This window comes from Drosophila ananassae, chromosome 2L (assembly GCF_017639315.1).
Source record: "Drosophila ananassae strain 14024-0371.13 chromosome 2L, ASM1763931v2, whole genome shotgun sequence".
Classification (NCBI taxonomy): Eukaryota; Metazoa; Arthropoda; class Insecta; order Diptera; family Drosophilidae; genus Drosophila; species Drosophila ananassae.
Genome location: NC_057927.1, coordinates 20,758,083 through 20,784,396, shown reverse-complemented (window position 1 = coordinate 20,784,396; position 26,314 = coordinate 20,758,083). Strand labels below are relative to the sequence as shown.

Genomic DNA, 26,314 nt, shown 5'->3' with positions numbered 1-26,314 from the left:
AAAAATAAAAAATAAAACAAAATAATGAAATCAATAAATACGAAAAACAAAGAATAGCCAAAAGCCAAAACGCTTCCGCAGCTGGCCGGCAAAATAAATCAGTTCAAAAGCAAAAGCAGCTTTTTGGAGGTCAACATTGACGCCCAAGTAGAAAACTAGAAGAAGAATCATCTTCTTCTTCGCTAAGAAGACGACTCTGCGCCGAAAAAATAAAAATTCAATATGAGAGCAAGAGCGTCAATGATGGATGGAGAAACTAAAAAAAAAAATATAGCAAGCAAGGCAACAAAAACTACAAACTAAATTCCATTCCATAGTCATGAACATACAAGGTTCTTCCTATATCACTCGATTCAACTTTTATACATAAAAAAAAGGCAAAAAACAAGAAAAATCAAAAGCAAAACCAATAAGCTTTTTAACCTGCGCAGCAGAAAAAGCTTACATTTACTTTGCATTCAATGGCCATCTCTTTCTCTCAACGCCAAAAAAGAAAACAAAGTCAAAAAGCAAAAGCTGCGCCGGCGTTTGTAAGCTGACCTCAGCTGCTAGTATACAGCAAGTGCGAATGGGATAGCTGGTGAAAAAGAGTGCCCAAAGTTCTCTCATTTATAAACAATAAACAAAAATATTGGACAGGGGGCAGCAGCACATAGCACATGTTTTTAATTGAACTGAAGAAAAGCTTTGGACTGTAGTCGAAAAAAAGTAGAAACATGTGTAATTTAGAGCACCCCCCCAACCACCCTCTCCTAACCATTGCCAGAATGTCAATGCTATTTCGGTTAATTGATAAACTTTTTTTTTCCTAGCATCTGGCAACACTCTGACCGAAAGCTCTCATCTTAAACCAAATAATATTTAATTGTGTACAAATTTAATCAAAATTTTTTATAAAAAACATGTGATTTGCGTCACAAACTCAATAGAAAGAGAGAGTGCGTGCCAAAGCGAGAGGTCGAATAGAGAAAGAGAGAGAGAGAGCAGGGCAGGTGCCGGGTGGCAGAAAAAAAAAAAACAAAAAAAAAAAAGCCGACTCTATTCCAAAGATATAGAAAAAGTTGCCTCGCTTTCAGCTTCTTTTCTGGTTTTATTCTCAAGCTCGAGTTGAGATTATTTCCATATATAATTCATTTCGAAGGGCGTTAGATTGAGGAAGTCGTTAAGACTGGTCTTAATTATAATTTGTTGTTGTTGTTAAAGCTCTTTTTCTTTATTTTTTTTTCTTTATCATACACTTAGTGGGCTTAATTGCGCGTGTTCTCAAATCGGACCTTATTTTATTTATTTTTTTTCCTTCGATGGATGTTTTAAAACTTTAAGATTAAGGTCATAAGCTCGAAATGTAGTTTTTCACACGCGCGCACTGCGAAAAACGCCTTTTTTTATCAGAATACTATTATCGGGTACTTTTTTATGTGCATTTGGCATTTACCGTTGCGAATTGTGGGCGTAAAATCGGTTGAAAATCGGTTAGCAACGATGTGAATTTTTCCGTAAAAAGCACACACAACTACTACTCGCTACGCGCAGCAGCTGACGAATGAAAAGCTTTTTTCTTAATATACAATTTTTTTGTTTTGCTTCTTGCCTTCTGCAGAGAATTGTGTTTGTTTTCAAAAGCTTTTCACGCGCCATCCCAGTGAAGTGCGAGAGAGACAATGCGAAATGAGAGCAAGCTTATTGGGAGACAGCGTTTTTTGAGAGCAAAGCAGAACAAAGTCAAAAAGCTCATTGCGGGATGTTTGATGGCGGACTCGACTCTCCAAGGCCCTTATCAAGGCTATTTGTGTGGTGCAAGCGAGAGAGAGAGAGAGAAAGAGATGGACGAAGAAAGCTAATCCCCAAGAAGTAATGACTTAATAATTGAGCTGGCCAAGTTCAATTGAAAACGTATGTAATCCCGACTTAATTGCCACGAGATCTCACCAAAGAGACTTACCTTGTTTATGTTATTACGCCGCTGCCTTCCTGTAATTTACGAGCCGAAGCCAGACGAGTCAAGAGGGGTTTCTATGGAAACGGAACACAATTTTGATAACATTAATTAATTGAATAATATTTTATTAATCTGTAATGTGTATGTGGTTGGAAAACAATCCAGTAATCTTATAAATACGGGAATGGTAGCTATAAAATTTTGTTAATTTTAATTAAAATTCTTTGTTTAAATTTGAATAATTTTTAATCTTAATTAATAAGAATTTCCCTTAATCCCTTACTTATTTTTATTCCAGAATATATAATTATATATAAAATTATTTACATACACCAAAAAAAAAATATATATACAATATTTATAAAAAATAAAAACACAAAAATGCAAAAATCGGTTCAACGTCTTTTTACTTTATACGCCGCATTTCGATGTATTTTTTTGTTTTTTATTTTTTTATTGCTTTATATTGTTGTTGTTGTTGTTCACATGCTTAAAGCCAAAGTCGTTGCCACTCGCTGCACAACAAAAACAAAAACAATAAAAGAGGAGCACAAGTAGCAACAACAAATTACTTTGACAGCACAAAGTTCTCAAGTGAACAACCTGAACCCATCCGGAGAGCGCTCCCCATAAACGTCAAAATCAACACAAAGCGGGTCAGAACGACCAACAACCGGAAAGTTTCGATGCGTGGGGGAGTGAGGGAATTTTAAGCTACAGGATATGCAAGTTCTTGCTGCCATAATCTTAGAATTACTATGATAGACATTATTTGCCTAGGACCTAGGGCAATATTATTTTTGTGGAACTATTCACCAAGAAATCAAAATTAAGAGTCACTCTAATGATAAGCACTCGGTGATTAAGAATTATTAAAATTAAAAAAATAAACAAACAAAGAGATTATTTTCACTTCAAGGGGGGGAATTATATTTGATATGAAAAAGTTTTAAAAAGAGTACTTGAGTTTTCTAGAGATTAAATAATGGTTATGATAGTAGGTACTCGTAGCTCTACTTATTAAAATTTAATTAACTTTTAAGGTAATTAAAAAAAATTAAATTATGTACAGAAATAAAAATTTTGCCAAAAAGGGTTTTTTTTTAGGGAATTTATAGACTATTTATTCGGATTTCCTCTCTATTTTTTCCAAAACACCCAAAAGTATGCACAAAAAAGGGAAAAATGCAAGAACGAGGGTGGAAGTAAAGAGTACCAGGTATCATATCGTCTGGAAAACAGACCCTAACTGTATTGCTATAATTATTTTAATTACTAGTTTGGACACAAAGTTGAATTCTGATCAAGTCATTGAAAACGTAAATTCCCCTCTTATGACATAAGATTTCTCAGCTATATATTTAGAATCAATAATTTACACGTAAACACCTTATGCCTACAAAGTGAGCTTGTAAGAAAAACAAAGCTGTTTGATTAGACAAGTTAAATAAGAGTGTGGATCATTATTTAAATACGAAATACTTTTTCACCCCCTTCCCTTAAAACTAATCTCATTTCATTTCTCATTAAAAATGTGAAATTATTTTCAAACCTAAATTTATTCTGTTGATGAAATTCGAGCTGAATGAGAAAGTGTTTGCTTCGAAAGCCTATGACTTCCTTATTACAAAAATAATGTTTGAATCGCCACGAGAACGACACAAGTCATTAGTACTACATGAGTTGCAGAATAATTATCAGCAAAACAAATGCCCCTATCAGCAAACCAGAGTGTCTGAAACTCAAAGAAAATTTTCCAAGCAAACGTAATGGTTTGTCAGCACAGTTTCGCTCGAATCGCCGCGTCACTCTGAGGATGCAAACTGAAGGAGTCTATCGATCTCTCAAGCAACACGAGGCTAATCGCAAACATGCAGCCGAGTGGTGCCTCCACTTACGACTATATATTTTTCCCGCATTCGATCTGTCAGTTTCAATTTGGCAAACAAGAAGATAGCATCGAAGACTATACTCTAGAGATGATCGGAATTCTACTCATAGTTACGGCAGTCTCATTGATCTACGTCTACCTCAGGTGGACGTTCAGCTATTGGGATCGAAAGGGATTCCCCTCGGCAGGGACCAGTATTCCATTTGGAGTATTGGATGCTGTGAGGAGAGGAAAGAGGTCCTTTGGCATGGCCATCTACGATCTCTACAACTCCACAAAAGGTCCTGTAGTCGGAATGTATCTCACTCTGCGTCCGGCACTGCTGATTCGAGAGGCTCAACTGGCCCACGATGTCCTGGTGAAGGACTTCGCCAGCTTCCACGATCGGGGAGTCTATGTGGATGAGGAAAACGATCCTGTTACCGCCGGCTTGTTTTTTCTGGAAGGAGCCAAGTGGAAGTCCCTGCGAACTAAGCTGACCCCTTCGTTCACCTCCGGCAAGCTGAAGGCCATGTTCGAGACATCGGACGCCGTGGGCGACAAGTTAATAGCCCACTTGAAAGCTGTCGTTCCAAAAACAGGAAGCATAGAGTTGGAGATGAAGGCCTGGATGTCCACGTAAGTCGTGGCAATCTTCTTCAGCTCCAAAATTAATCCTAATACTACTTTATCGTAGATATGCCATCGATATCATAGCCTCAACCATTTTTGGACTTGAAGTGGACAGTTTCGCGGATCCCAATAACGAATTTCTGCAAATCAGCAAAAAGTTGAATCGTAATAACTTTGAGGACATTGTTCGAGGCGCCAGCAGCTTCTAAAGGGGGGGGCCAGAGGTAACTAAAAGGGGTAATCCTATCCTATGTGCTCTACATAATTACACTCCAAACCCCCCCTTTAGGTTGGAGAAATTCTTCGTTTGGATCGGATGGAAACAAGAGGCAGTGGAGCGAATGCGGGAGTTGACCCACCGCACTGTGGATCTGCGGGAAAAGAACAATATTGTTCGGAGGGACATGCTCCAACTGTTGCTGCAACTGCGAAACCAGGGACAGATCAGTTCCGATGACACAGTGTGGAGTGCCGAGAGCTCCAAGCAAGGAATCGTGTCCGTGTCGAAGGACTTCATAGCCGCCCAGCTCTTCCTTTTCTACGTCGCCGGTTTTGAGACCACAGCTGCCACCACATCCTTCACGCTCTTCGAACTCTCCCAGAACCCCGAGGTGCTGGCCAAGGTGCAGGAGGATGTCCGGAATGCCATCGCGAAGCACGACGGAAAACTGACCTACGACGCCATCCAGGACATGAAGTACCTAGAGGCTTGTGTGATGGGTAAGCAGTTCTAGGTTCTATAATCCCTCTTAAACTGATTTAAAATGTAATCCGATAGAGACCACTCGCAAGTATCCAGGCCTTCCGCTCCTGAACAGAATCTGCACTGAGGATTATCCAGTCCCGGACACCAAGCTGGTGATTGAAAAGGGAACTCCCATAGTAATCTCCCTCATAGGCATGCAGCGCGATCCTGAGTACTTCCCCGAACCAATGAGCTACCAACCGGAACGATATCTGGAAGAGAACAGGAACTACAACCGGGCAGCCTTCATGCCCTTCGGCGAAGGACCTAGAGCGTGCATTGGTAGGGATCTCTGTTCTTACTATTTAATATATTTTTTAGTAAAAATCATATATTTTTTAGGAGCCCGCATGGGAAGGGTCAACGTGAAGCTGGCTGTGGCCAAGGTTCTTACCAACTTCGACCTGGAAGTCAGAGCGGAGAAGCAAGAAATTGAGATTGGAATTCATGGAATTCCCTTAATGGCTAAAGAGGGAATACCTGTTCGTCTTTCCCGTAAAAATTAGAGATTAATTTTGTCTATTAGTTCTAAAATATTATTAAAAAATAAAAGTCTCTGTACTCTGTACTAACAAATGTTTTATTTTCTTTATTTGAAACTAGAAGCTAGTAGATAGCTCTAAACCTCTTCAAACAAATGCGATAAGCAGTGTTGCCAAAAATAAAATATCAGATTATAAAGAAAACAATTTAGATTTCCATTAGCAAACTTTTTTGAATCAGCAAAGCCCCAAGTTGCAATGTCACTCTGCAAAAAGTAAATATTTATTAGAACCGGCAGAAGAAAATGCAAACCAAGAAGCTATTTGTTTGTTTTTTTTTTTGATAAGCGAGCGAGTGATAAGCGGGGCTATCTTTCCAATAATAGCTTACAATATAGAGTTTGTGTTGGGAAGTTTGAAGGCAACTGAAGGTTACATTTTTGATAGTTTTTTTGTAAAGAAGATGCCGTTCCAGAATCCTTAAATCAGTTTAAAACAAGAAATACAAGAAAAGCTCAAATGATCATGTTTAGATTGTAAAAATATCTTAGTTTTGTTCAACATAGACTCTTATCTTTCGTATTTCTTATAGCTGGGGGGGGGATAGACATCTGATACCACTTTTTATATGATTATTTAACTGTATATATGACTGTTACCACTGCAAAAATATCAAAGTGGTATTATGATAAGGAACCTATTCCTCTTATCTGGTGGAACCCATTTTGATAGCAAGTTCCCACCCAAGTGGTAACAGTGGACGAAGTTAGTTAGCCTGTAGATCTCAAAGCGATCAGTGAACAAATAGGTCTGTCAAGTGGTGAAATTATTAAGAGTTATAATAATCGAGTCTCGCTCGAGACCGGTCAGTTCTGTTTTTAATCGCTGGGAGCGAACACGGAAAATAGAAAACCAGCGACATGATTGGAATTTATTTACTAATCGCCGTAGCGACTCTAATCTACGTCTACCTGAAATGGACATTCAGCTACTGGGATCGCAAGGGATTCCGCTCGGCGGGCTCCAGTATCCCCTTTGGAGTTCTGGAGGCAGTGTCGAAGGGAAAGAGGTCCTTTGGCATGGCCATTAACGACCTTTACAACTCCACCAAGGGTCCTGTGGTGGGAATGTATCTCACCCTGCGACCGGCTCTGTTGATTCGAGATGCCCAGCTGGCGCACGATGTCCTGGTCAAGGACTTCACCAGCTTCCATGATCGGGGCGTGTATGTGGACGAGGAGAACGATCCCATTTCGGCCGGTCTGTTCTCGCTGGAGGGTGCCAGTTGGAAGACCATGCGGACCAAGCTCTCGCCCTCGTTCACCTCCGGTAAGCTGAAGGCCATGTTCGAGACTTCCGATGCAGTGGGCGATAAGTTGGTGGCCCACTTGAACAGTCTGCTGCCGGCCAAGGGGAGCAAAGAGGTGGAACTGAAGGCTCTGATGGCGACGTAAGTCAATTAAGTCTCTACGAGATAGTATTATTTTTTCACAAAAACATTTATTTTTCTAGCTATGCTGTGGATATCATTGCCTCGACTATTTTCGGACTGGATGTGGACAGTTTTGCGGATCCCAATAACGTGTTCTTGGGCATCAGTAAGACGATCAATCGCAACACCTTCACGGACGTAGTTCGGGGCACAACCTCGTTCCTCTACCCCGGGCTGGAGAAGCTCTTCGTGCGCCTTGGCTGGAAGCAGGACGCTATTGAGGGCATGCGTGAGCTGGCCAGCCAGACCATAGATCTCAGGGAGAAGAACAACATCGTTCGGAAGGATCTGCTTCAGCTTCTGCTGCAACTGCGAAACCAGGGAGAGATTAGCACCGACGACTCGGTCTGGACGGCGGAGAACTCCAAACAGGGTCTGAAGAGCATGTCCAAGGATCTCATCGCCGGGCAGCTGTTTCTGTTCTATGCCGCCGGCTTCGAGACGACAGCCTCCACTGCATCCTTCACGCTCTTCGAACTCTCCCAGAACCCCGAGGCGATGGCCAGGGCGCAGGAGGACGTTCGTAGCGCCATCGCGAGTCATGGCGGGAAGCTGACTTACGACGCCATCCAGGACATGAAGTACCTAGAAGCCTGCGTGTTGGGTGAGTACCAGGACTTTAATATCTTATACTACTACTACTACACATTCTACTGCAATCTTAAAATCTAAAAATTATCCTTCAGAGACCGCTCGCAAGTATCCTGCGCTGCCTATTCTGAACCGCATCTGCACTCAGGACTATCCGGTGCCCGATTCCAAGCTGGTGATTCGAAAGGGTACCCCCATAGTGATCTCTCTGATCGGAATGCACCGTGACGCCGATAACTTCCCCGATCCGCTCAGCTATCAGCCGGAAAGGTATCTGGAGGAGAGCAAGAGCTTCAACCAGGCGGCCTATATGCCCTTCGGAGAAGGTCCTCGTCACTGCATCGGTAGGAGGAACATTTCTTGTTTATTGTGGCTCTTTTTTTTTATGAAATTCTTTCAGGAGCCCGCATGGGGAAAGTGAACGTTAAGCTGGCGCTGGCCAAGGTGCTGAGCAACTTCAACGTGGACATCAGTCCGGAGAAGCGGGAGATAGAGTTCGGTCCCCATGGAATTACTTTGATGGCCGAGGGGGGCGTGCCCGTCCGGATCTCCCGCAAGCAGTAGCCCTAAGCTAATAAGAAAAATAAATAAAAAAAATAAAAAAAAAAAAAAAAACTGAGAGACAAAAATGTCAATTGGATGCACTTCTGGCACACATACATACACACACAAACGAATAACAACCACACACATACACACACACACAGTACGCACCTTTGTAAATGTAAATAGTTTTATTGTTCTCTGCTCTGCTTTACATAAGTCGCTCTATTTACTCGACATGGGCATTCGACTGGGGACACTTTAGTAGTTGCATTGAATCTCCATATGGCTGATAAGTGCACTTTTTGCCAATAATGACAAACACAGTATGGCCGAAAAAATACCCTATTTGCTTCTTTCACTTTTTCCAGGCCAAGTTGTGTGAACTGCGCCACTCACACACACACACACTCACACACAGAGAGGCACGCACGTATGCACGCATACACTGGCACTCGGGGCCGCAAGGTGTTAATTATTGCAACTCGCGACTCTGATTCAACTTCTATGCAGCTCAGTCGGCGGCGAGCTATTTGTTATTTTCTTTAAAAATTGCCAAATAAATACGACGAATACGGAATTAGGCGAATCAGCGAATCACTCGCTTCCCATGCTGCGGCACACACTCACACCGACGCATATGTTCGTGGGCGCTAGTAGCGATCTGGCAACGCCACACTTTTAATGCAACTCTGTCTGCCAGTTTGGCTTTTAACAGCTAAATCCTTATATTTCATTTATTTTCATAAATTTTAAGTATTAATTTTTAAAATTATATGTTATCAAAAAAATATAAATTCAAAAAATATTAATGATAAGATAGAATTGCTATTAATTGTAGTGGATAAACGTGTTTCCTCTTAATGGTTTTTGAATAAATCTTTACATAGCTTCTTAAAGTTAATTTTTATAATTATTCCTGCAAAACTACACTTTAAAATGAGATTCAAAATAGTAAAAATCTAAACCTTCGTTTTGAAAAATATCTCAACACATGCAACGACAACCCTACAGATTGCCACTTTAACCCCAACTAAGTGGCAACGCGCTCGTAATTTTTCAGATGATGAAAAAGTTGACCAAATAAAATCAATTAAATTATAGTGAGTAAAATCTTTTGGCAAATGTGCGGGGGGAAGGCGATTAAGACACCAGAACACTCTATACACTAGTGAGAAATAACCGGAAAAAAGAATCCCAGCAGGCACTGTATATGTGTTCGTGCGTAGTCCATAAATTGTTACATACACACCAACGGGTCTACGCACACAGAAGGAGATTATTTACTTTGATCACCACGTATTAACTACTGGTGAACTATCACTAATTAGCAGACCATGGACGGTAACAAGGACGAGGCCCAGAGGTGCATAGACTTCGCGGTGCAGGCTCTGGCCGAGGGTAAGATCGAGAAAGCTGAGAAGTTCCTTCTAAAAGCGGAGAAACTCTATCCCACTGATAACGCAAAAAGTAAGTAATAAAAAATAAGATAGAAAAGGAGGAGATTATAATAATGGTTAACGTATTTTACAGAGCTACTGGCACGGGTGAAGAGCGCCCCGAACAGCGGCAGCAATGGCAAAACTCGTCCCACAGCCGCCAACGATGAGAAGGATAGCGGTCCCAGGAAGCGAGTGAACTCCGATACGCGCCCCAATGCCCCGGACTACACCAACGAACAGTTGGAAGCGGTGCGAAAGATCAAAAAGTTAGTGACAACTCAGTACAAAATCAAATCTTTATTAAATTTTGTCTACTTTTCTGCAGATGTAAGGACTACTACGAGGTATTGGGTGTGTCGAAGTCGGCCACTGACTCTGAGATCAAAAAAGCCTACAAAAAGCTAGCTCTACAACTGCACCCCGACAAGAACAAGGCACCCGGGTCCGTGGAAGCCTTCAAGGCCCTGGGAAATGCTGCTGGCGTCCTCACTGATGCCGAGAAGCGAAAGAATTACGATCTGTACGGCATCAATGAGTCGCATAGCGGTGGAAATAGTGCATCGAACCATCATGGACACAATCAATACTATAACGAATACGGATATTCACGCGGTTTCCAGGCTGACATCAGTGCCGAGGAGCTCTTCAATATGTTCTTCAACGGCGGATTCCCGCAACAAAATGTTTACATGCGACAACAGCGACGTCGTCATCAAGCTCGGGAAGATCGGGATGTATGTTTTGAATTAACAATTACTTTCAATACATTTGTTAAGAGATTTTGTCAAGTTTTTGAAATGTTTCTGCGGTGTCTGGTTAATAGTAATAAAACAGAACTAATATTTTCTATTCTTATCCTTCAGGGAAACAATTCTTCGGCCTTGATCAACTTGCTACCCATCTTGCTGCTCATTGGTCTTTCTATGATGTCGTCATTCTTCATATCAGATCCTATGTACAGCCTGACGCCTTCACAGTAAGCTAAAACGACATAAATGCATCTTTTTGTTCAACTTCTATAAAAAATAACATTTAACCTTTAGCAAATATTCGGTGAAACGTGAGACCAATGGCCTTAAAATTCCCTATTATGTGAAGGATAATTTCTATTCCGAGTATCAGGGCTCGGTGGCCCGGTTGGAAGAATCTGTAGAAGAGGACTTTGTAAATCATCTAAAGCACTCTTGCACCCGTGAAAGGAATTATCGTAAGAATCTTTTACTAAAATACTTTGAAATGAAATTTATATTAATATTTGAATTCTGTTTCTGTAGGAGACTCGATGCTGGCAAAGGCGCGTACCTTTGGTGATCGGGACCTATACAGAAAGGCGCAGAACATCAATACGCCGTCTTGCGAGAATCTGCAAAAGTATTTAATCACATAATTTAGTTAATTGCGCGTACACAATGCTGATACACGAAAGAAACAACTTCCTCCCTCACTTTTAAATCTTTGCTTTAGTTGTTATAAATGAATTTCTGTCTTATTTGTTTTATAATTTATATGTCTATTCAACTACCTTTCCTCTCTCCCACGCACCTGAACCCGCAAAAAAAAACAATACGAATCGCATAGAGCTGCTATGAGACTTATCAATGTTAACGAATGGTAGCCACCGATCGTTCGATCGATCGACCTAGATGCATAATGATTATTAGAGCAATCGGCAATATGTGAGAGCGAAGCAAACGCAACTGCCAAAAAAAGTCATGTCTACAAGTTTAAGTGGGAGGCCGAGACGAAGGACTATTGTTTTTTTCATTTACAAATCGGATTACTATAAATTTTAAGAGGATATACATATAGATCACATTTACCCATATTCATAGTAAAATTGTCAACGGTTTTTCTTAAGGAAATGAGCGCTTGGGCAGTGGCGATACTTTGAAATAAATTGCAAGTTATCATTATACTAAATCATAACATAAATCTTGGTTTTTTTGGATTTTTTAATTTTTTGTTGGGTTTTCTTCTTCTTCGCTAGAGTTTATAAATGTACAAATAAAGCAGTGTTGTTATGCTACGTAAAAAGTCAGACGAGCGGTTGGCCAAGACGCCAGGATCCCGGGAGTAACTTAGTTGCTGATGATGGCTTCCAGGGCAGCCACCACGTCACCACTCTGCTCCCGCAGAACTTTCTCGGCTTGCGCCTTGCTGACCAGCAATTCGTTCATCTGAAAGAGAGGAAAATTAATACAATTTAGTATAGAAGCAATAAATTAACAATTTAGTAAGTGTGGAGGCAAGGTGCTAAGGATACCCCTAAGAAACTTACAATCAACTCTATATCCTCCTTCTTGACTTGGACTTTTTGTAGCTCTTTTTCCTTGGCCACTCGCAGTTCATTCTCTTTATTGCGCTGGTTTCCAAATTGCTCTACGGCCTGCAATTAAGTTATAGAACAACTTTATATATGTATATATTTCTTTCAGTGGATTTATTTTTTTACTTACGCTGGAAATATTGGCAGCGGATATTTCTTTTTCTTCGGCATAGTCCGTAACTCTTTCCAGATCTGTTGATGAACATTTTTATCAATTACAATGCATTAAAAGCATAAAAAATAAATAGAAAAATATTTGGCAAACATTTTCTTACCTGCCGCACCGCCGTCGTGTCTTTTCACATCAGACTTCTTTTGACTGTTGTCCTGCTCGTCATCCTCCACTTCAGTGCCGTTGACCTCGTGTTCTGCATCAGCCATTTTTACAATTTTAGATCTTTTTATTTAATTTATACGAAATATTTAGTTTATAATCGGCACCTCGTGCGATTCTTATATTTTTCTAGCATAAGCGTTGCCACTACTATTGACTCTATCAACAGTCCGGCTATATGAGTTAGATAACGTTGCCACTTCGATAAAATTTGGCGGGTTGTTTCAAATATGCTGTGAGCAATTTTCGCACATTTACATTGCAAATGTTTATTTTACAACCACAAAAATAATAAAACCATAAGAACAGTCAGAAATATTGTCATTTTTAAATTTTAGAATTTTTCAACACATAATGCTTAGGCGTCTGTATACACTAAAATGTGACGAATAAATATTGTATGAACGAGACAGATTTTCAAAAATAGATTCAGTAAAATTGAATATGATTAATAAGAATAATCTAAATCTCTTTTGAAAACTAATATTATGCTTATGGTTGGTGGTGTGGAAAGGCCACATAAAAAGATTTTAGCTAGAAAATCGTTAACCCCTTTATTTTTGACAGGTAGTTGAGGAATGTTTGCGGTTTCCTTAAATGAGATTTTAAATTGAAAGTAAAGTTTATGTGTCAACCGCAAAACTAATTAAAAATGTCTCGCACATGGACCTAAGCAACTGCTTTTGGCGTTTTTCTTGCTTTATTTTTTTTAGCACATGCGAATTTTTGTGTTGCGGTCAAAATGTTAATTATAAGTTTGATGATGCCAGGATATAATTAGATTTTTCAGTATTTGCGGACATGAATACGTTTTCTATATCCTTTGGATGTCGGACATCCGTTTTTTCTGGACCCCTGGGCGGGTTGTTTGAATCCTTTTACTTCCATGTGTGTGTCAGTGTGTCCTGTTGACATAATCGTTTGCCATCATGATTAATTTAATTGTCACTTTGACATCCCCTAGCCACTGCTCCTTCTTTCTGTTCCCGCTTCGGTTGCAAAATCAAGATTAATTAGCATCCATGACCATGGGCGGTCAACATCATTTGTTAGGGGGTGTGTCTGTGTGGGGGGGATTGCGATGAAGAAGTTCAGGGGGTTCAAGCGGGGACACTCAACGGGGTGGCAGCATATGTGCACTGCATTTAATTCGATTTTATTTTGGCAGGATACAGGGTTTTTTGCCATTATTTCGCATGCAGAACGCAAGTGGTAGGAACCAAGGTTAAAAAAGTCAATTTTTTTATTTTAAAACTAACTTTTATACACTATTAAATAAAAAAAAGTTTAACAAGTTATACGTACATATATGGTATTTTTTTAATAATTAAGATACTTTCAAATATATCTATTCTATTTTCGATGAATAATATTTACTTATCTAGTAATAACATCTGCTACTATATCTATAAACTGATATAAAAAAATGAATTAATAATTATTTTTATTAAGTTATAAGTGATAAAATACATGAACCTTAGTTAAGAGTATAAAACTCAAATTTTGTTTACCCGAAAAATCAGATACGCGTTTGGCTATGAGTTCTTGTGTGATTGGAAGCAACAGGCATTGCATTGTTAGCCCAGTTCGCATTTTTTTTAGCCCAACATCCACCCCCAAGAATCCTCCATTTCTCTTTCTTTACTTTCCATTTTTGTTTTGCGTTTGCCAATTCGAAATTAAATTATGGCGCTAATTAGCGCAGCACATAAATTAAGTTGGCAATTTCGGTTGGCATTGTGGTTGGCAGTTCCAAATTGAGCGTTGCATATCCGCAGGGGCATCCTGCTTCCGTGTGTGCGTGTGAATGTGTGCATGTGTTGGTTGGCTCCCAAAAATTCGCACAGTACATTTTTTTTTTTTTAATTTTCAGGGGGTGTGAGTTGGAAGTGTGAGAAGCAAAAAACTGGGAGATGGCACGAGCTGAAATTTGGTCGCGTGACGTAATTTAAGTTGCATTGTCTTCTCTCGAAGGGCAAAATTTTTGTTGGTATTGTTGATTTTTTGATTTGGTGGTTACTTTTTGCGGCTTGGTTGCTTTTTATTGTCCTTTTTTATTTTGTTGTGTTGTGGTTATTGTTTCTTTTTCTCTTGCTTTTTAAGTGTGGTGTAGACGAGAAGATACCAAAGGAGGCACGCCATAAATTTGTTATCAGAATTGTGTAATAATTTAAAGCGTATGTAAAAGATGACAGTTGTGTGACTTTGTGAAAAGTCGTTTAAAACCGAAGCTTTCCTTGTAAAGGTACTACCTTATAAAATCAGGGAACCTCATCGAAAATTTAAAACTTTGGGAGCTGTATAGTCCTTCCCATGCCATTTCTACATTTTTATGGGGGATATAGAAAAGTTGAGACAAAATCGAAAAAATTTTTTGTTTATGGATTTTGATGTAGATTGATGGAAAATCGATCTACAAATCGATTAAGGTACTCCGCTCTCGAATCGGATGAGAATTGGCAAAGATATGGCCTTCGCTGGGAGCTATATTGTCCTTCCCATGCCATTTCTACATTTTCAAGGGGATCCCCCATAAAAACTGAGAAAAAATCTAAAAAATATTTTGTTCATTGATTTTTATGTAGATTGATGGAGAATCGATCTACAAATCGATTGAGGTACTCCGCTCAAGAATCGGATAAGTATTGGCAAAGATATGGCCTTCGCTGGGAGCTATATTGTCCTTCCCAAGCCATTTCTACATTTTCAAGGGGATCCCCCATAAAAGTTAAGAAAAAATCTAAAAAATATTTTGTTCCTGGATTTTGATGTAGATTGATGGAGAATCGATCTACAAATCGATTGAGGTACTCCGCTCAAGAATCGGATGAGAATTAGCAAAGATATGGCCGTCGCTGGGAGCTATATTGTCCTTCCCAAGCCATTTCTACATTTTCAAGGGGATCCCCCATAAAAGTTGAGAAAAAATCTAAAAAATATTTTGTTCCTGGATTTTGATGTAGATTGATGCAGAATCGATCTACAAATCGAATAAGGTACTCCGCTCAAGAATCGGATGAGAATTGGCAAAGATATGGTCGTCGCTGGGAGCTATATTGTCCTTCCCATGCCATTTTGAAGGGGATCCCCCATAAAAGTTGAGAAAAAATCTAAAAAATATTTTGTTCCTGGATTATGATGTAGATTGATGGAGAATCGATCTACAAATCGATTGAGGTACTCCGCTCAAGAATCGGATGAGAATTAGCAAAGATATGGCCTTCGCTGGGAGCTATATTGTCCTTCCCATGCCATTTCTACATTTTAAAGGGGATCCCCCATAAAAGTTGAGAAAAAATCTAAAAAATATTTTGTTCCTGGATTTTGATGTAGATTGATGCAGAATCGATCTACAAATCGATTAAGGTACTCCGCTCAAGAATCGGATGAGAATTGGCAAAGATATGGTCGTCGCTGGGAGCTATATTGTCCTTCCCATGCCATTTTGAAGGGGATCCCCCATAAAAGTTGAGAAAAAATCTAAAAAATATTTTGTTCCTGGATTATGATGTAGATTGATGGAGAATCGATCTACAAATCGATTGAGGTACTCCGCTCAAGAATCGGATAAGTATTGGCAAAGATATGGCCTTCGCTGGGAGCTATATTGTCCTTCCCATGCCATTTCTACATTTTAGAGGGGATACCCCATAAAAGTTGAAAAAAATCTAAAAAATATTTTGTTTCTGGATTTTGATGTAGATTGATGGGGAATCGATCTACAAATCGATTAAGGTACGCCGCTTCGCAATCGGATAAGTATTGGGAGAGATATGGTCGTCGCTGGGAGCTATATTGTCCCTCCCATGCCATTTTGAAGGGGATCCCCCATAAAAGTTGAGAAAAAATCTAAAAAATATTTTGTTCCTGGATTATGATGTAGATTGATGGAGAATCGATCTACAAATCGATTGAGGTACTCCGCTCAAGAATCGGATAAGTATTGGCAAAGATATGGCCTTCGCTGGGAGCTATATTGTCCTTCCCATGCCATTTCTACATTTTAGAGGGGATACCCCATAAAAGTTGAAAAAAATCTAAAAAATATTTTGTTTCTGGATTTTGATGTAGATTGATGGGGAATCGATCTACAAATCGATTAAGGTACGCCGCTTCGCAATCGGATAAGTATTGGGAGAGATATGGTCTTCATTATGTCACATTGTCCTTCCCATGCATTTGCAATATTTGGGAAGGGGAGCCTCGACAAATGTTGGGAAAATAGTTACATATATTAAATGTCCCATACATTTTCAACAGAATCATATATGCATATGGTCTAATCTAATTCCGAACACCAAATTAAAGGGAAAAATATCTGTTCTTGATTCATGATTATCAATTGATTACACTTCCCCAGGACAACCCGAATCCGGCTTAATGAAAATTCACCCCAAGTTCATTTTGCAGGAAAATGCCTTTGTGATGAATGCAATTGGCTGCACGTGGGTGTGTGAATGTGTGCTCGTATCCTTTATCCTTGCTGGTAGGTTGGCATGTGTGTTGAGTGCCATATTCGTCGCCTGTGCCTGTGCCAAATGACATTGGGCTGTGTGGTCAATAAATAAATTTGCATAGCAAATAAATTAAGAAAATGCAATTTTCAAGAACTGTTGCACATGCTACGCGCTGTCGAGTCCTGCGCAGGACGGGATTTGCATTGAAATGCCAATTCAAGGACAGCCTTTAAATTTAGCTTGAATTTCGGTTCTTGTTTCATGCTCATTGCATGCATAATTGGCCAGCAAACTCAATTACGCTAATAACACTCGAAACCCGGCTCAAATCTAGTGTATGTGCTTGGATGTTTATGTGTATGGATGTTCGCTTGACTGACGCCACAAGGAATTATCCTTGTAGCAACCCGAAAACCAACCCAACGCAGTTGAGGAAAAAACCCAAGAGGGAAGCAAATAATTGAGCCATTGAAGGCGCTCCAATGGTCAGCAAAAGTTCCAACAGTAACTGATAGCAAAGTACGAAAAAAGTTGCTCCTTGAAAGGATACTTTAGTGCGAGGAACATTCGGTTTATCCTTGAGGTGGAGAGGGTGTGCATGTGTGTGTGTGTGTGTGAGTGTGTGACGAAGGCGACCTATTGACGACCTTTATCGGGCTGTACATAAACCATAATCGCAATTGGCAAGTGGTCGCCACTCGAGGAAGCATCCTTTTGGCCATTGTCATGCTTCACAGCATGGACACACTGCCAAACAAACGCACACAGCTAATGCACATAAAAAAATAAATAATTTTATTAAAGTTAAGATTTAAATTTTGTGCTAAAATTAGTTACAAAGGAACCTTTATTTTGTGAAAGGACTGAAGGCGTAGTTTTAAGGGCCTAAACAGATATTTCTGCCTTCTTTGGTTTCTTATACTTTACTTAGTCTTCAAAATTATTTTCCGTGTAATTCCCAACTCTGGACAGTGGCCAGTTTCGAACGCATCGAACGGAAGCCGCTGCTCATTCATTTAAAACTTGTCTGCAAGTTGCCAAGTTGTGCTTTTCTTCTCTTTTCCTCCTCGCGAAAAAATAGAAGAAGGTGCAAACCCTCAAGAGTGTGTGGTGTGTGTGTGTGTGTGTGTGTCTGTGTATGTGTGAGTGGAGTAAAGTCTTACTTCCGGCCCCTGCCGCGTAACTGCCACCCCCTCTGCCATAATGTATCCCTGACATTTTGCAACTTTTGCGTTTAACAATTTCGCTTCCTTCCGCTGGCTAAACGGCGCCAGGTTGTCGTCGAAATTTGTTTTAATCGTCATCTTTGCCATCTACGTAAGCGTTTCTCCTCGGCAAAGATTTTCCACCTACAACTCCCCATCCTGTCGAGGGTTCGTTGACAGTAACTCCTTTCGGTTATCGATGGCCTGTTCAATATTTTATTAGTGTCGTTAGGCGAAACGACTCCAAACATCCTTTATACCTTTCGGCTGACTGCGTTTGCCTTCGTTTCCTTATTCTTATCCTTGTTCGTTTTTTTTTTTTTTTTGTTTAGGGATTTTTTTTTGGTTTTGTCTCAATAAATTTTTATTTGACTTTGTTTCATTTTTAGTGTCTGTTAACATTTACATAAGTTACCTATATAAGAATGTACTTAACCCAAAGGTAGACAATTGACCGCCTTGGGAATTTATGGCATTTACAAATGGAGGTCATGGAGGCTCAATTGAAAGATGGCATAATATGGAGAAAGTAGTTTTAATATACTAATAAATCTTTTTATTGAAAATGGATATTATTTTCGGTTATTTGTGAGCTCAGATTTTGTCTGAGATTAGTGGGTTAGGTCACCTTGATACGGATTTTGGGGGTCACATTAGAGTAAGGACTTAAATCAGAATCACCTCAGTAAGTTTCTTTGTAGTTTTATGCATTTTTTCACCCACAACTATCGAGACGTTTACCGTTAAGAAAACTTTGAAATAACCCACCAGAAACTCTAACAAAAAAAGTTAAGATAAGATTGAGGAACTCTTTCTCCTTTTTTTTGTATACCATAAGTGCATAAACATTTCACAGCTATCCTTATCAATTGGGATGTGGGGATATGGGTTATAACATTACCCTTTCAAAACTTAGAGAGGGTAGTGCGTATTTTCGTAGACTTTATAACCGGCAAACACTAAAACTGTCTGCCATTGTGTCATGCATTTAACTTTAAACGTTATTATTGTCGCCTGACAGTCTCCGCCAATTTGGCATAATGTGTAATATTTCTTTTTTATAACCAAACTACGCATCCGCTCCAGCCACAGGGCACTTAAGGTGTTCCTTAAGTGGGACAGAGAGAGGGTTAGCGAGACCGGATGGGTGAGGACTCTAAATGTACATCCATATATCCTGTGGGTGTGGAGATGTGCTTAGGATAATAAAATATAAATAGCATTGCATACTTTTCTGCGGGACCCCTTTTCGTATTGTATTAGTTTTCTTGTATAAGTTGGTTATGAACTTTCAATGACCTCTATTTTAAAAATTTTTAAGAAATTGTTATTAATGTATTGAATATATTTTTATATGTATTATACAAATTATGAGAAAAATTCAAGTAAAGACATTAAAAAGGTCCTAACATCCCTTACTCCAGGGTATCTGGGAAGTGTGTACATCAATGAACACATCCGGACATCCGGCCAATATATCACATTATATATAATTTCCATACAAATTACTCCCTTTTTTTTGTATTGCTGCAAAAGGGTTATTTCATTATTATTCCTAAATGGAAAAAATTAAACTTGTTTCTCCGATTCATTCAATCAATTTGATGTGCTCACCAACGAAGCATTAAAAAAAAGTTTGCCGAAATCAAAAGCGAAAAAAAAAGTGAAAGAAATCTTCAAAAATTAATTTTTCGCCTGAGTGTTACTAATTAGAAGTGCGGCAGACGGAATTTTTTTGCTACACTGAAAAAAGTAACTTTTATCAAAAATAAATAAAGTGTGAAAAATAATACATTGGAAAAAAAGGGTTAAAATTAAGTAATCATTATAGAAATGGCTTTAAATTTTCAATAATTTAAATTAAATATTCAAAAATGTAGGTACATATTTAGTAGTTTTTTTAGTGACCTTTGAGATGCTAAAAGCAAGAAGGCAAACACGAACAGCAGCAGCTAAGGCACAAAAAAACCATCAAATGTCCATACATCATTTTAGCAATCAATCAATCTGAGCGCAGTTAATCCACACGAATCGTGTTACATGCGGCCAAGGGGGTGGACCGTGATCCGGTGGGGGCGCTCTAGGTGTGAAGGGGTAGGGGGGTGAGGCCAAGGGGTCAGCTCCGCTCGACTTGACTTGAGCCAAACTGGAAATCTTGTATATTAATCAGTCTATTAGACACGATTTGTTCCACTGTCCTCCGCATGGCGGGGCGATTATTCAATCAGCTCTCTCCCTCGACCCTCGCAGTGGGTCGTCCATTTCCAGACCATGGACCCTCAATGGAGTTGACCCTCACCCAGTCACCCCCCTTCCAACTCCTTGGGGAGTCCTTTGTGGGTGCCGCGTGGGTGAAAGCCGTGTAACTTTTGTCTGGTTTTTTAGCTTGCCTCTGGGCCAGGTTAGGCCTCTGTGAGTGGTCGATGATTTGGAAGGTTTTTTTTCTGGCTCGACCTTGAAAGTGACGTACAGGTGAATCTTACCAGGTCGGACAGGTTGATGGGAAAGCCAAAAAGTAAAGGTTTAAAGAGGCCTTTTGGGTTGCAACTTCAGTGAGTATGATATGGCAGATGTTTAACTTTACTATTACTATTCCTCTTTTAAGAAACTCTTCAGAAGAAAATGATTTTGCAATATCCTCCACATCCTTTGACCATATAATTCCTGCTGGTGTCAAAGCAAATAAATAAGCATTTGACCATAAACAATGGACACTAAACATAATCCAATAATGATCGTTATATCTCAATATGATTCTCCTCATCGTCAGTTATGGTGGTGGTATCCTTTGGTAATAAGAATGCCAAAGGATTGTCCGACACTTTGGCGGACACATCCCGACGTCGAACATATCCATTTATGGCAGCTTCCTCAATGAAAATTTTCGCTGGTATCATAAAATTTGTCTATGTGGGAGAGTTGGTTGCTTTTTTATGAACCCGCTGCAAAATGGCCAGCGATAGAAAAAACATCAAATTTCATGACAGGCTATGGGAAAGTTGATGTGACTTTGGCCCAATGTTCCAGACTGGCCAAAAAGGGCTTTAAAGGCAAAGGGTTAAGGCTGCTTGGGGCATAAAAACGGGAGACAAGCTCAATTGATCAGCATTTGCATATTGAAGTGACTTCTACGGAGTTCAGATGACTTCAATCTTTCGCCAAAAAAAAACTAAATAATATTGAAATAAAAGGAACTACACACCAAGGAACTAAGAAGTTGAGGTTTCTTATATTTTTTAAGACTAGAACTATGATTATTAACTAGAATATGATTATTTCTTAGCAGGATAAGTTTAAAAAATATTATCTTTGGCATAATATTCTGTAATTTTTTTAAATGCATTATTTAATTTAATTTCTTTCAGTGTCGAGCCCTCAATATTCCAACTCCAGAGATGCAAAAAAATCCTCAAGGATAACGCTCATTGTATGACTTATGGCAGTTGGCTGTAACCACCCGCAACCCTTCGAGTGCAGCTCGTCCTTTTCAATTTCATCATTACCAGCCCCCGCCCCTTAGCTTAGTTGGGCCCCCTCTTCGTCCTTTTCGTCCCTTGGAGATCCTGCAGCACGTCAGCTGTTGATGGCGCCGCGTTGCGCACTTGCAAAGATTTATTTTTATCGCCTACCATTCCAATTCAATCCAATTCATTTCCCCTGGCTTTCCATCTCTCTTTGCAGAAGGATTTTGATTTTTGGCCACAAGTGCGGGATACTAGGGCGCAGGGGAGTGGCAGTTGTGGAAACATTTGGTTGACATTCCCCTTACCCCAGCGACACTTTCATCGAGGCAAAGTGAAGATGCCTCGGCGGCTTTTGGCTTTCGGCTCTTGGCTTTATGGCCAATTGGGTTAAGCTGGAGAGGCTGGAGTTTAGAGCCATATCGATAGATGCCCAGCCGCACATCAGGCAGCCAAAACTATATTGATATATGACTTTGGGGCCAAGGAATCGAAAGGAAGAGGCGCAGGATGCCAAGATGTCTCTAAAAAATTAGGTGCTCTTTAAAAGGATATATGTAAAAGTAATTCCTAATAGAATTATAAAATTACATAAATAATAAAGGAATAAAAAATGTATAAAATAAAAAATGTACCATCGACGAGGATGGGATTCGAACCCACGCGTGCAGAGCACATTGGATTAGCAGTCCAACGCCTTAACCTCTCGGCCACCTCGTCACTTTCTTTTCGAACAACTTTTTTGGGTTCTTCACTTTACCGGCATCTTTTTCGCATTCTCGCATAGCCCATATTTGCACTTTCTTCGCTGGCCAAAACTATCTGTGTGTTCATTTGTATCTGTATCTTAAAGCGTAGCTTATGTGTGTTCGAGTGTATCTGTGTGTTCGAATGAGAGTTGAGTTGAGAAGTTGCTGGGCACGATTATGAGCGGAAATTTTCTTATCTAATTTTAGAACTGGGACAGAGCCATAGAGCCTCTGCCTCTGCCTTTGCTCGGATGATAACTGGTTTCAGCCACATTTCAGAGTGAACGTCTTACACCAGCTGCGTTAGCATAGAGCTTATATAATTTATGGTTAGATAATGAATAAATTAGGTGCCAACGATGACCATTTAAGATTCAGCACGGAAGACTCACTGGCATCCCGGAGAATGCAAAAAATTATGACAGGTTGGAGCTAAGTGAATGTCGGATGTTGATGGGGTTGTGATTTCCGGATACGTGATGGAATTTATAGGATCTTAATGATTTAATATAGGAATAGATTTTATTTTATTTTTTACTCCCAAGAATATAGGCATTGGAGAGGCTTAATACTAATTATAGTCATAATATCTATATCTACATTAGTAGATATAAGTTATCCTCTTCATTGCATCCTTTCTCGGCAAACTTCCTAATTTATTATTCTTAAAACGTTCCTAAATCTCCAAAATCACTTCAAATCCAACCTCCTTTTTGAAGAGGTTCCTTGAACTCCTGCCAACTTGCGGCCAAAACCACTCCTCAACTCATCAGAGGAATCAATTTAAATTAATTTTTACGAGCGGCAAACTCAAAAAGTTCCCGCTGAAACCCTTGTGGTCTGTTCAAACTTTGTAAAATCGTATTAAGTCATAAAAAAATATAGCGCTAAGAGTGAGAAAAATATATGGGACCCAGAGAGCAGGACCAACAGCAGAAGGATAAAAGAAATTGACTTTGACGCATTTATGACGAAGGGAGGCGCGTGTATAGTTTTACGATCACTGCCATATCTGGTAGGGGGTCTGGTAGGGGGATTCGGCCCCCTCCCATCACTATCGGGTTAACCGAGCATAAAATCTTCCAAAGGCGTCGACGGCAGGGACTTAAACGGTTTTACGACCAAAAAAATGGAAGGAGTACCAGGGGGTATACGCCGAGTATCATAAAAGTCAGACCAGCCAGCGAAAAAGAGTTTTGATGAATGTTGTGTGAAGGCGTTGTCAGGTTTATGGATACGGATCTGTATCTGTATCTGCAACTGTAAGTACAGGGAGCAGCACTGCCGCCTGCCGCTAATTGAGCATAAATCAGAGATGCTAAAAATGTTCGTTACCAAGAATTTATTGCCTTCCGATACTTTGCACGCTGGGAAATTCTTTTGCGCCCGATCCCAGTGCCACCAACTCTTTTGAATTTCGTAAAAACTTTCCTAATACAAATTGCATCGACACTGGAGCGGAAATTGCACAGAATGTGGGAAGTGGATTGGTCAACAAAAAAAAAAAAAAAATAAGAGGAAAGAAACTATCCAAAGGCCGACGACAAAGTGGTCAACATGCCACAAACTTTTTTGTTAGTTATCCCTTGCCAATCGCGGGTGGCAAAGTTCCATGCTCGGCAGGATTCTTCCTCCAACATTTTAAACAATTTAGCGCAAGAATTAAAAATTGCCAACGCCGTGCAAAACTTTTCATCGCAACGCAGCACAACAATAAAAAAAAAAAAAACAGTCCAAAAAATAAAAATCGACAGAGAAGAGAGAAAACTTTTGTACGCAAAGTTTGTCGGGTTATAAATTATCCTCCCAAATGGGCAAAGGACGAGGCAGTGTGATGGGGGAGATGCGAAGCACCTTTGGCATACTCTCTTGCTGGGCACTTTTTTTTTAAGCCGATTTTCATCTTTCGTTTCGGGTTTTTCCTTTTGCCATTGGCAGCACCGTAGACTTTTGGCGCCAACGGGTTTTGACTTGAACAAATTGCTGTAACACACACATAGGCGAACACCACACATACACACACACACACACACCGACGCACCCGCACGCACCAGGACGAAGAGCACGGGGCAAATGGGGAGACTCGACGTTCTTGTCGTCGTCCTGGCAATGTTCCTTTTTTTATTAGAATACTCTTCCTTTGGGAAGATTGTGATTAATTCGAAACTTATTCAAAGGCCTTCTCAAAAATTATTTTTTTACTATTTCTTATGTTGATTTTTTTTTAAATTTAAATTTAAGGAAATCTTTCTATTTTCTTTCCCCAAACTTAGAGCATTTAAACTTCTTTGAATAAAAAATAGAGCAGCTCTTCCTTTGACCGTTTTATACCTTTTGGCCTGGCCTTTGGCACTAATGGATTATCTAAGCCTTTTAGTGGCTATTGGTTGCCTTGGCAATTGTTCCAGGGCTTTGGGTCGCCGGAGCCAGCCAGTCAGTCAGGATAAAAATTGTGAAAGGACACTGTTATCCATCGACAGCTGTGTTGGCAAAATCTTGGCCCAAGGGCCAAAGGGCAATCGCATTTAAATAGTTGAAATAACCCGAAGCTCCACCTCCTCGAACTGATGTCTCATTTCATATGTAAATGTTTTACATTTTAATCGCTTGATTATACAGGGAAAGGGTCAAAGATATATGTATGAATAAATTATGTTCAGGGAATTATGTTAGTTTCAATTTATGAATCCACTAATCAATATTAATGTCTTCCTTAATGCCGCAGTTGGTAAGTAGATTAGCATAATACCGGGGTACTGCCAATATCCAAGTTTCAAAGTATGATCTAATCATGGGCCTAAATATTCGTGGGAATCAAGTAAGTAGTTTGTTGCTCCAGAACTCTTTTTTTTTAGATTCAGTTACTCTGCCTTCGTTTAACTTTCATTGAGATATCGCTTTGAACTGTCATGATATGAATGGAATTTAAGAATGCCCGCCTGTGGATATCGCAAACTTGTTGCAGTGCATTCAACTTCATTCATGACATGATTTATGCACTTCCAATCCAATCAAGAAATGCCCCAGACTCGCATGTCCACACATATACTCATATTTTACTGGACTTACCTCAGCGAAAGAAATCATTCATTCCAGAGAGCCCCTGCCAGACAGTTGCGATATCAGTGCAGCTATAGCGCCAGACACAAACCGGCACACATCCATATATATACAGAATATATATACATATATATCAAGTGATATGCCAAGAACTTGTGTCTATAATTGGAACAAAGGAGGAGATGGGCTGAGCACGGGCTCAAGCTGCCGGCAGATCCAAAACCGCAACCCAAACCCAGGAAAGAAACAAATGCATATTTCCGCATGCCCAGGCGGTAAGTTTCGATTGCGGTTGCCAATTGCCAATGCAAAATTGCCATCGCCCGGCAACAAGCCTGCCGCCAATTGTCGGTGGAAACCTACACAAGCATGCAGTAGACACTCGTGTCCATAAACCTAGAACCGCAATCAGCAAGGCCGTAGAAAAGCTGCTCGAAAAACTTTTCTCTCACAATTGCAATTTTCGTTTCTCTATCTCTGTATGTATGCCACACTCCCACACACTTGCCTCCCACTCAAACTCAAACAAAACTCAAGTGCGATAATAATGCAAACACACGAAACAAAGAATTTTCCAAAGGAAGCCAATTCAACGGAAGCTGGTTCAATGAAGCCATCAAAAGTGCAAAAAACTGTTTGTACAGTGGATCCTTGAAAGGAAAAAGTTACTATTTAAAATATTATAAAATTCATATATTTTTAGTGCATTTTTTAATATTTTTATTTTGAATATTTAAGTTCCATCTGTAAAGTCGTGTTTTTTTTCTTGTAATACCACTCTTTTAGAAAACAATTAATTTCAGCTATAATCTAAACTAAAACTTGTCATAAAAAAAACATCATAAATCGGTTAGACCTAGTTGAAAAAAAAATATATGTTTATATATTTATTTTATCACCCCATTTAGGCAGTTTCCACTGTCAGTGTCTGAAAACTGATAACACTGATAAGCAAGTGGGACTTAAGTCTTATCAGCTTGTACAT

At 39.6% G+C, this 26,314-nt stretch overlaps 5 protein-coding genes and 1 non-coding gene across 8 annotated transcripts in view; 3 read left to right on the top strand and 3 right to left on the bottom strand.

Moving 5' to 3' along the window:
• LOC6501566 (protein roadkill) overlaps positions 1-8,949 on the bottom strand; it is a 60,509-nt gene extending 51,560 nt beyond the window's left edge. Inside the window, exons 1-2 of one of the 2 annotated variants that reach the window (XM_014911614.3) lie at positions 8,467-8,949; positions 1,943-2,013 (exon numbers count right to left, since the gene is read on the bottom strand). The gene's annotated coding sequence lies outside the window, so the exon portion shown is untranslated. Of the gene's footprint in view, positions 1-1,274; positions 1,510-1,942; positions 2,014-8,466 lie in introns of those variants that run through there. The other variant, XM_032455574.2, reaches the window with a different exon arrangement.
• Positions 3,796-5,755, top strand: LOC6499027 (probable cytochrome P450 6d5). The gene is given in 5 exon segments (XM_032455584.2): positions 3,796-4,448; positions 4,507-4,659; positions 4,732-5,162; positions 5,221-5,469; positions 5,530-5,755. Coding segments are annotated over 5 exon segments (1,635 nt in total). The 5' UTR covers positions 3,796-3,810; the 3' UTR covers positions 5,694-5,755.
• LOC6499028 (probable cytochrome P450 6d5) lies at positions 6,444-9,646 on the top strand. The gene is made up of 4 exons (XM_001955448.4): positions 6,444-7,119; positions 7,182-7,765; positions 7,848-8,096; positions 8,153-9,646. Exons 1-4 carry the CDS (start codon positions 6,590-6,592, stop codon positions 8,314-8,316), a joined length of 1,527 nt encoding a protein of 508 aa, XP_001955484.1. The 5' UTR covers positions 6,444-6,589; the 3' UTR covers positions 8,317-9,646.
• Positions 9,627-11,669, top strand: LOC6499029 (dnaJ homolog subfamily B member 12). 2 transcript variants are annotated; one of them, XM_014910389.3, is made up of 7 exons: positions 9,627-9,765; positions 9,829-10,003; positions 10,063-10,471; positions 10,601-10,713; positions 10,781-10,944; positions 11,012-11,108; positions 11,316-11,669. In XM_014910389.3, exons 1-7 carry the CDS (start codon positions 9,633-9,635, stop codon positions 11,350-11,352), a joined length of 1,128 nt encoding a protein of 375 aa, XP_014765875.1. In that variant the 5' UTR covers positions 9,627-9,632; the 3' UTR covers positions 11,353-11,669. The 2 variants fall into 2 exon arrangements, with proteins under 2 accessions (XP_014765875.1, XP_001955483.1); XM_001955447.4 differs by having other exon boundaries at positions 11,012-11,669.
• Positions 11,670-11,671: 2 nt separating this feature from the next.
• LOC6501565 (huntingtin-interacting protein K) lies at positions 11,672-12,771 on the bottom strand. Its single transcript, XM_001955446.4, has 4 exons — positions 12,339-12,771; positions 12,194-12,255; positions 12,016-12,123; positions 11,672-11,914 (listed from the first exon to the last, which is right to left on the bottom strand). Exons 1-4 carry the CDS (start codon positions 12,442-12,444, stop codon positions 11,816-11,818), a joined length of 375 nt encoding a protein of 124 aa, XP_001955482.1. The 5' UTR covers positions 12,445-12,771; the 3' UTR covers positions 11,672-11,815.
• Positions 12,772-22,158: 9,387 nt separating this feature from the next.
• On the bottom strand, positions 22,159-22,240 carry Trnas-gcu. Its single transcript has one exon. It is a non-coding gene; the product is annotated as a tRNA-Ser (tRNA).
• Between the last annotated feature and the right edge of the window lie 4,074 nt (positions 22,241-26,314).

Coding starts and splice junctions, on each gene's coding strand:
- LOC6499028 (XM_001955448.4), top strand. CDS start 6,590: ATGATTGGAATTTATTTACTAATCGCCGTAGCGACTCTAATCTACGTC. Junction 7,766..7,847: donor CCTAGAAGCCTGCGTGTTGG/GTGAGTACCAGG, acceptor ATTATCCTTCAG/AGACCGCTCGCAAGTATCCT. Junction 8,097..8,152: donor AGGTCCTCGTCACTGCATCG/GTAGGAGGAACA, acceptor AAATTCTTTCAG/GAGCCCGCATGGGGAAAGTG.
- LOC6499029 (XM_014910389.3), top strand. CDS start 9,633: ATGGACGGTAACAAGGACGAGGCCCAGAGGTGCATAGACTTCGCGGTG. Junction 10,004..10,062: donor GCGGTGCGAAAGATCAAAAA/GTTAGTGACAAC, acceptor ACTTTTCTGCAG/ATGTAAGGACTACTACGAGG. Junction 10,472..10,600: donor AAGCTCGGGAAGATCGGGAT/GTATGTTTTGAA, acceptor CTTATCCTTCAG/GGAAACAATTCTTCGGCCTT.
- LOC6501565 (XM_001955446.4), bottom strand. CDS start 12,444: ATGGCTGATGCAGAACACGAGGTCAACGGCACTGAAGTGGAGGATGAC. Junction 12,256..12,338: donor ACACGACGGCGGTGCGGCAG/GTAAGAAAATGT, acceptor GTTCATCAACAG/ATCTGGAAAGAGTTACGGAC. Junction 12,124..12,193: donor CCGCTGCCAATATTTCCAGC/GTAAGTAAAAAA, acceptor ACTTAATTGCAG/GCCGTAGAGCAATTTGGAAA.